Source organism: Entamoeba invadens, assembly GCF_000330505.1.
Source record: "Entamoeba invadens IP1 unplaced genomic scaffold scaff_1105074725029, whole genome shotgun sequence".
Taxonomy (NCBI): domain Eukaryota; phylum Evosea; order Mastigamoebida; family Endamoebidae; genus Entamoeba; species Entamoeba invadens.
In genome coordinates, this window is record NW_004440259.1 from 29,035 (window position 1) to 38,887 (window position 9,853).

General features: G+C 26.2%; 2 protein-coding genes across 2 annotated transcripts; both read right to left on the minus strand.

The window, feature by feature from the left end:
* Nucleotides 1-162: 162 nt before the first annotated feature.
* On the minus strand, nucleotides 163-1,056 carry EIN_103130 (dual specificity protein phosphatase, putative; the record flags this gene model as incomplete). The annotated part of the gene is made up of 1 exon (XM_004255533.1): nucleotides 163-1,056. One exon carries the CDS (start codon nucleotides 1,054-1,056, stop codon nucleotides 163-165), a length of 894 nt encoding a protein of 297 aa, XP_004255581.1.
* An 8,120-nt stretch (nucleotides 1,057-9,176) lies between these two features.
* Nucleotides 9,177-9,809, minus strand: EIN_103140 (hypothetical protein; the record flags this gene model as incomplete). The annotated part of the gene is made up of 1 exon (XM_004255534.1): nucleotides 9,177-9,809. One exon carries the CDS (start codon nucleotides 9,807-9,809, stop codon nucleotides 9,177-9,179), a length of 633 nt encoding a protein of 210 aa, XP_004255582.1.
* Nucleotides 9,810-9,853: the final 44 nt, after the last annotated feature.

A 9,853-nucleotide genomic window follows, 5' to 3' on the forward strand; every position in this document is an offset into this window, starting at 1 on the left:
ACACAGAAAGACATCCTTTATAGCGGGAGGAAGTCCCTAAACCACAAAAAAAAAGTTTTTTGTCCCATTTTCCCGTTCTTCGTCCCCATGTCCGTCCTTTCTCTTTAATTAAATAAATAATTAAATTAATTAAAGTTTATTTAAACTACAAATTTACTTTATTCACTCTTCGACTTTTTTCATTTCCATTTCGTTGATAATAAACTTCACAAGTTCTTCGTTGACCTTCTCGGCGCTTTTTCTAGTTTTTCTCTTCTGACATTTTTGCGTTTTGTTTTGGTCTTCCAACAAACTAAGTTTCTGATAAAATCCGCTGTGTAGAGCAATACGATAGAATCTCTCTTTAAATATCTTTTCTGCTGTTTTAATATTGATTTGATAAGTCATCATCAAATAAGCCACAATTACACAAGCAGACCGACTAAGTCCCTTTTCGCAGTGTACAAAGACGTTCTCATTATGACTTCTTGCCTCGTCGATGTGTTGTTTTAACTCGTCGAAATACATTTCAATTGGAGCGTCCGACTCGTCTCTCACAGGGACTCTTAGAGTAACTATTTGGTGTTGAAAGTAGTGATATTCCACGTTACTTCTATTCTCATAGAAACACACAAGATTTGGCGTCACGTTGATCACTTTTTTGATTTTATTCTCTTTGAGCCAGTTAGTGTTACACGCGACGTGTGCGCTTCCTATAAACACGTTTTTGCATATCTCCGTTCCTCGACTTGTGCAGTCAAATTTTAAATATTTGAACTTCCGCGTGTTTTTGTCTTTACAAAGAATTTCTCGTCTTGTTTTCACTTTTTTGTGCTTCAAAAATTTTTGAATCTTTTTTGGTGTTGGCTGGTTTGTTGTTTGGAGCGGTTTAATTTTAAGCACTGAAAATGGGTGTGTAATTATAGTAAAGTCATAGTCCTCAAGACTTTTCTTCGGCTTTTTCTCTTTGGAAATGTCGAGTTCTGATTGAGTCACAGTCTCACTTATATAACTCTGAGATACACTTGTTGAGCGACGAATAACAAAATAGTCAAATAATGATCGGTTGTGACTCATTGGCTATTTTTGTTATCAAGTTAACAATTTGATTTAATTTAACTATTAAACTATTCTATTATTTTTATTATATTTTATTAATAATGTATAGTTTTATTATTTTGTATTTTTTTATATTTTAATTAAATGAAATTAATTTGTTTATTACAACCAGAATATCATAAAAGTGAAAATTTATTAAAATATATAGTTGTAAAATAGTTAATAATATTATTTATATATAATAATAAAATATAATAACAATTGCTATAATTTACTATTATAATTAATAGTTATTATTATAAATAATAATAAATCAACAACTAATTATTAGTTTGTAATATTTTTTTGTTTAGTGTTGTTATAAATGTTATTTGGTTTAACATTTGATACTAATATTGTCAATTCCTTATAACTTTGAATATTATTTAAAAGCAAAATGCTTAAAATATATTTCAAAAACACATAAAAATTATTGTACAACACAATAATTTTTGTGTGTATTTATTATCAAATTAAACATAGTCAAATATTTTTAATAACACTCGCAAATTTAACAAAACATTGCTTAATAATGAATGTTATAAAATAGATAAAAATACAAACACAATGATTACTTTTATAAAAAAAATTTTATTTTTAAAAATTATAGAATAATAACATATCACATTAATATCAAATGTAACATTCACTGTCATTATATTTGTTTTTTAAATACATTTTTAATTTACTGATATATAGATATAATTTAAATATATACAAATGTCACATGTTAAATATTTATCCAACTAAAGTGTTTTAAAAACAATAAAAATCAAAACTATTTCCCAATCGTTTATTTCATAATAGTCTTTGTGAATAAAAGCTTTTAGTTGGTTTATTCTCTTCAACTCCATTTTCTATACCCAACAAAAACTTGTTCATGTTTTGGACAATACCAATTGTCTCTCTTCGAGCTTCATAATAAGTAAACAACGGATTATCCAACATATCAAATAAACAATGTGTAAGATCAAATATAAATGTTCTTATATTTTTAAATTTAAGTTCCATCGTTTCAACCTCTTTTTTTCTTTCAATTGTAATTTTGCGTTTCATTTTTGATGTTTCAAATTTCCTTATGAACCTTTTTTGTGCTTTCCAAAACGTACCCAACGTTCTTTTAGTGCTTTCTGCAGCCATCCATTCAATTATCGGAATGAGAAATCTTATTGCAGCAATCACTCTTCTTGAACCAGGATGATCAACTTCAAGTTCCTTTTCTAGGATTTCAAACATGTAACAAAAGTTGTTAAAAATAATAAGTTCTTGTCTTGAAAATGGGCCAAACAAAACTCCGCGTGAAAGAAACATTTTTAGTGTTTTCATTTTAGACAAAAAATAATTTATTTTTGAATGGATTGTAATCATTAATGTTGTAAATTCTGGTTTTGTTGTTCTAAATTTTCAACTTGTGACTCGAACTTTCGTGCCAATTCATATTCTTGTCCATGAGTAACTCTAATGAAACTTGATTTTAATGGAGTATCAGAAAAGGCATAAATTACATCAAAGAAATATAATACAATTAAAAACAACATTTAATTGTTTTCGAGATGTTATGATTATCTTTATGTAAACTTTTTATTTGGAAAATAGACAAAATAGTTACATCATTAATTATTGATACAAAAAGATATTATCGCTTTTAATATTTGTTGTTTTTAAATAAAAACTTGTTTCAAATATCATTTAATTTATGAAATGTTACTTAAAATAAATGTTTGTTTGTTTAACACAAAACAACAAATATTTTGTTCACTTTTTTATTATATGAAAGTATTTAATTTGATTTAATTATTAACATACTTTTTATGTATTATTTTTGTTTAATAATTTTTAATTATAGCTTATTATATTACAACAAAAACATTCGTTTTAACAATATTTATTTGTTTTAATATTAATTAGCAACGTTCACATAATTGTCATGAAAACGTTTTTTATTTGAATAAAAAGTTACTTGTTTAAATAATTTAAAATTTATTACATCTTATTAAAATTATAAATAAATGTAATTAATAAATAATTGTTAGTCAAGATTTGTTTTATGATCAATAACATTATATTGAATAGTGATGTATAGACATCGGGCCCGTTACCATATTTAGCATCAAAAATGCAACGTAATAGCCAATGTTTAATTTTGCCGTGATAATACTTTTAAATTATCAATTGGTAAAATAGAGGTTATTATGTGTTTTTAATTATACGTGTTTACATAATAATTAATGATGCCAATTTAAAAAACTTTTTTCCAAAAATGAAATAACAATAAAAAATGATACTTTTAAGACATTATGAGTTTATTTACCAAAAAAAACAAAAAATAAATTATTTACAGTTCATATAAAACAAAACAGTTTTTATTTTCAAAAAAATAATTGAAACAAAAAAAAGAAAAATGGCAATATTTAATTATGGTAAATAATGAAAAAAAACATTAAAAATATAACATTTTATTTTCTTCATAAAAATTAACAATCATTATTTATTAAATAATTCATTTTTGTATATTTGTTATTTAAAACTCAAAAAAACAAACAATGAAAACCAGTATAGTTAATGAAAAGTGGTATCAAAAATACTATACTCCTTTTTCCACATGCGATACTTGTTGTTATTGTCTCTTCGGTAGTACACAGATCACTTGTTCTCTAAAGAATGGACCACATTCAATGACTCGGCACCTTTTTGAATTTCATATCAACAATCTTAAATCACACGAAAAGGACCATCTTCTTGAATGTGAGGATAATGTCGACCCACATACTTGGGCTTTTTTAAAGCTGTTGTTGAAATTTTTCATTTCAGCATCTATTCCACTCAGCCAGTTTGACAATCCATGTCTCGCCGATTTATTACACTTTTTTGAACCCGAACTACATCTTTACTCGACGAGAACAATGAAGGAAATATTTCTAGATAAATTTTTCAATGAAGAAATCAACTTACAAAACCAGTTTAACAACAATATTGATCCATTGAAGTCATATGTCACAACTGATTTGGCATCAAAGTTTGGTAATAATTTTATAGTTGTGACTTTAAGATCTTCAACGGAGGACTTTGAGTGTATTGATGAATTGTTGGAATTGGGTGAATTTATAGGTCGTCACAAATCCGCCGCAATAGCAAATGGAGTGAAATGTATTCTTGTTAAACAATATTAAAAATAAACTATTTGCGATAAACACAGATAATGGAAGTTCAAATAATCAATTAAACTCACTTTGTGAAAATAAACTAACCTGTGTAGTTCACACATCAAATTTGTTGTTCGGAGAAGTCACCAATACTTTTGTAAAATTCAGATCATTATTATTATTTTTAAATAAATTTTCAAAGGCGCTACAAATGTCACCAGAATTAACAGAAATGTTAAAGGAAAATTGACAAATTTCAAATGAAAAATATTGTACTGAAAAAACTTTTAGCCCCACTCGTTTTAATAGCTGTTTCCGAGTCTTTAAATGTCTGAAGCAAAATAAGGGGGCTCTGGTTAATTTGGGAACTATGTGTCCGTTGACTGAAGATGATTGTAATATGATTGACTCAATATATTGTTTTACCGAGTCTTTAAACTCAATATATAATATGCTTTCTTCTGATAAATGTCCATCTTCAAAAGTAATTGATGAAATAACAAAATTGTGGGTTGTACTTAACCCAAAAACACTATGGGGAGAAGATGTTAGTGCGATGAATATTTTCGAAATAATGGAGCATTTTGATATAGAAAAAAAAGTTTAATGAAAAAAAGGTTTTGAAAGCTCAACAAAGAAAAAAGAAAAAACTACAAAAGGTTCAAAATGAAGTAGAAAAAGAAGAGGCAATAATAACTAAATATAGAAACGAACAACTCAAAAAATTGGAAAATAAGAATAATAAAATGATTTATAGAAAAAAACAATTGAAAGATAAAAAAAGGTCGAAACAAATGTTTTTGTGTTCGATGATCCAGACAATGGTGTTGTTAGTAGTGATGATTCAGAAAACGAAATTGAAAACCAAGATATCGATTGCAACCAATCAAAAGAAGGAACAACTCCCAGCTGCACGAATTTTCAATGGAAAAGTTGTGCAGCAGAAGCTTTTATTTTTCGATTCAAATCCATATTGAATGAAAAATGCTACTTAATTCCTTGTTATCTTACGCCAAAATACCGAGTGAAATTACCAATAAGAATACAAGAAAAGGTACGCATGTTATTCTTACAAGAAGTCATGAAAGACTTGTTACAAGGCTTACCAATCAAGTCTGCGTTCGGGTTTTCAACATGTGAATACAATGTTGTTTCAAGTGATGCAACAACAGATGATATTTTACAAATAAAAATAAGAAAAGAAGTAGAAGAGTTTGAAAAAGAAAACGACACTCAAATGAACGCACTTCAATTTTGGAAAAAATGTCATCAAGATAATAAGTATGTGTTGCTACAAGGAACAGTTCGAAAATATCTATTTATCCCCCAACAAGTATTGATTCGGAAAGGGTTTTTAGTTTACTTAATTATGTTTTTGATAAAAAGAGAGCAAGACTTAATGCTTCTACAATAAGAAAACTTGTAATGTCGAAGTATGTAATAACAAAACAAATTGACAAAATTAAATCAGAAAAAAAGAAGGAAAATGTAACTCTTTGTCAAAAAAGAAATTCGTTTGGAACATCTGGACCTCCAATTAAATGATATTAAAAGTAAATAAAGTTCAAATTGTTAAAACGATAAATTCAATATAATACTAAACAAGTTTATGTATGTTTAAAATTTATAAAATAACACGCGCAATCACAAAATGTTATTGTTGTAGATAAACTTTAATATTCATAAAATGACTATAATTGTTAAAAACAATACTAAACTTAATAAAATAAAAAAAATTATCTTTATATGGTTTATACTATAATTTTTAATTTGTTAAATAGTTTAATTCTTTTGTTTGCTTTGGGGAGTTCTGCTTTTATAATAAAATATATTTTTATTTAATTAAAAAAAACAATATATATATTTTGGTTTTTTTAATTAAATGGAATTTCAAGTTTGTTGTTTGAGTTATTGTTTTGGGCATTTTTATGTTTTAAATTTGATTTATTTTAAATGATCATTTTTGTTATTTTAGAAGGAAGGAATCAAAAAGAAGAAAAAACAAATAACATTTGTTGAATGGCTGCAAAAAGCGGGCAAGTGTTATTTGAATTTTCCCGCGGCAATTGAATTTATTAGGCCCAACAACCCCAAATTCTAGAAGACGGGCCCGATGTCTAGTGATGTATTGAATTGTTGTTTTATAAAGTTGTTTTTATATCACTTTTTAAAAACATTAAAGTATATGTAACTTTACAACATAAAAATAGAAAAAAATTAACAATTATTATATATCGACAATATGTTGTTAATACAATATAATATAGACAATAATTTACATTTATTTTTAATATCACACTGAATAACACTCATTTAAATAATATAAATATTAATGTATTATAATGAACTAAGCTATCCTTTATACAATATATTGAATAATTGTTTATAAAAATAATAATATTTTTTAATTGAAACAATATGAATATATGTATTAAATAATATGTAGTAAAAGTTCATTTTATCATATACTTTTGAGAAATAATTAAACTTTTATTATTATTTTTGTTTATTGGGTTTAATACCCCAAAAATATTAAGAAATATCAGTATCTGAAAACTCTAAAAACAGGTAAAAACATTTATTTGGTTTTTGAAGTTTTTATTATATTTCTAGATTAGATTTTTAAGTACATAACTTATTATTTATAAATTTTTTAAAAAAACTATATTTCTAAACAATTAAATTAATAAAGTTTCAGTGAAAAACTAAAAATCATTTAAAAACTTTTTATTTGATACGATTTTAAATTGAAAAGGTAGTTTAAAATCATTATTAAGATTTTTTATATTCAAATAATAATATTAATTATTGTTAAAATGATCATTAACTCAGAACTTACATAAATTTTTCTTTGTTCACAAATAATAATCATTCATCCAAATAAAAAGAAAACAAAACAAAAAAATCACAAATGACATCTTCAAGTCAAAACACCCAAATTAAGGCAAATAATATCGCATTGGCGTTGAGTAAATTGGACGTAATTAATAATTTCACTCTCGATGAAATACTTGCCAAATTCAATGGAGATTCACAATCTACTCCAAAAATTTAATATAAAGATCGTATTGTTTATAAAGACAAGATAGTAAACAACACAGAAGAATCATTTATCGAGAGTGAATATCTCAAATTGGTTAGTAGAAGATTAAATGATTACAATGAGAATTATAAATATAATAAAAATACCCTTTCCGAAATATATGAAAAAGTTTCGAAATTGAAGAATTGTTTATTGTCAACACAAAGTGGCATAAATGTGGAAGAACTGGAAAGAGGTGTTGGACCAATAAATCAAAAATTGTTTTTAACAACAATAAAGATGATAGGTGTGATTCTTTCTTTGACAAAATCAAAAACCATAGCAAACTCTGTTTTGTAGTTGAATATAATAATGGAAACCAATATGGAAACGTGCTTTACAAGAGAATTGATCCCGATCCAACATCTTATAATAGATATGGACTTAAAAATGTTATTGAAATTGAAGATCCCAGAGCATTTGTATTTACTTTGAAAGAAGATGGGATAACAAAAATTTCTAGATATGAGAGATATACTAATGCAGTAGGTCGAAATTTTATTGTGACTCAGAAATTTGACCATTTGTTATTATATGATGGCAGAAAATGTATTAGAAAAGAAAAAACAGATTTAATGAGTGAAATTGTTGAGTTGCCAGACCAGTATCCAAGTGCTCCATCACGAAAAACTCTCGATATTGACAAAAATGAAGCAAACGTTAAAAGTATTATTGTGTATCAATTACTTTAATTACAGTTTCTATACCGTTATTATTATTAATATTTTCATGATAAAAAATAATTTCATCCTTTGTTTAATAGCTTTATTAGGTACAAATACTTCTATTAATAACATTATAAAAAAGTATAATACAAATTATTATTTCAGACAGAAAAAGTTTCCACAGGGCATTTTCATTATTTATGGTAAATATTGCTATTCGTTTTATTATATCTTTATTATTCTAATTTATGATATCTAGTGGAAGCGGTCAAAAAGATATTATCAGTTTTTTATTATTTGTATTTTAAATCTTTGTTTTTTCACTTAAATAGAAACTTAGACAAATTTACTGATTTGATTTTTTAAACTATAATATTGAGAGTAACAATAAAAAAAGGTGTTTTAGTTGTAAACAACAATTGGAAGAATTTTTAATAATATAAAGTAAAAGTTACAACAAAAAAATTCAAAAACAAACAACTTGGATTTTATTAAAAATAGAAACAAATCACTAACACATAAATAACTAAATTAACAGACTTAAACATTGAATTATTGTTAATCAAAAAGAACATGCGCTTGGCAAACTCAAACATCAAAATGTAGTTCATCAGTAGGGTAAATGTTATTTATTAGTAATAGTTCTAACTGTATAGACATCAAATTGCAAGCTGAAAAACTTTATTTATATTGTTAAAAAGGTATACACACTCAAAAGCAAAATTATACAAGAAAATTATTCAATAAACTTGGTTTGTTTCAGCATTTGCCATTATTTTTGGTAAATAACAATATCAAAGACAAATGGATACTGTAGTGTGTGATTTGTTCATTTTGTTGTGTGTGATGGTATTGAGACCACTAAGTATTTATTTATAAGGTAAACAAAGATAATCAGAGAATAAAGGAAAGATGAAAAAATAGTGTAAAACGATCGATATCAAGCAAATCGATTATAATGACTTTTTCAAATTCCTTTTCAGATGAATTAAAGTACAAACAAAGACTTTTTAAATCACTAAAACTAAAAATTAAAACCGAGTTTTTCAAAAAGACAGAAGTTGAAATTATATATTATTCTGTATTTGAATGCTTTTATTCTATTTTTGGTTTACCATTTTATCATAAATATACTATTAATTAATTATATTGTTAAAATATCTATAGAAATAAAACATTTTTATTAATATAATTGTTGTAACGAATGAATTAAGAGCATTCTAAAACTAAAATCCCATAAGGACGAATGTCTCGAGGATCTTCTATATACCAATAATTAGAAGGACCACCATTGTCACTTGCCAGTTTAATGGAAGAAGTCTTCACTCGATTCTGAAAGACTATTTTGTACTTTCGAGAATTACTATCAGTCTTTTTTGTTGAATATATAGCAGCTGCTTGTACATCTGGACTGCAATAGACACCCCTACCATAGAGATTTCTTGTACCGACTTTAAATCCATTTTTACTGATTGGATCTGCAAATTTGGGGTCGGTGCCATGATAAGAGACTGCCCATTCACCTGGGGAATTTGATGAACCAAGCCAGGTGTCATTACCATTATCAAACTTTCCAATTACATTCAGTGCATATCGCATATATCCACATGGACGTTTGTACACCATTCCACCTCTTTTATAAGTTCGACCGGCTTTGGTGTCATTGATATTACGAAAGTCATAATCATAACCAGGTGATAATAAATTGTTATCGATTGCAAATTGACTGATACCACCACCTCTGAGTCTCAAAACAAGATGGAGTTTGCTACATTCGGTTAGGTTGTAATCAGAAAGTTTGTTTTCACCTTCAAGAGATCTCCCAAGAAAAACAATCCTCATTTGATCTGTTGATATCCCTGTTTTGGACTCAATCAACTCTTTTA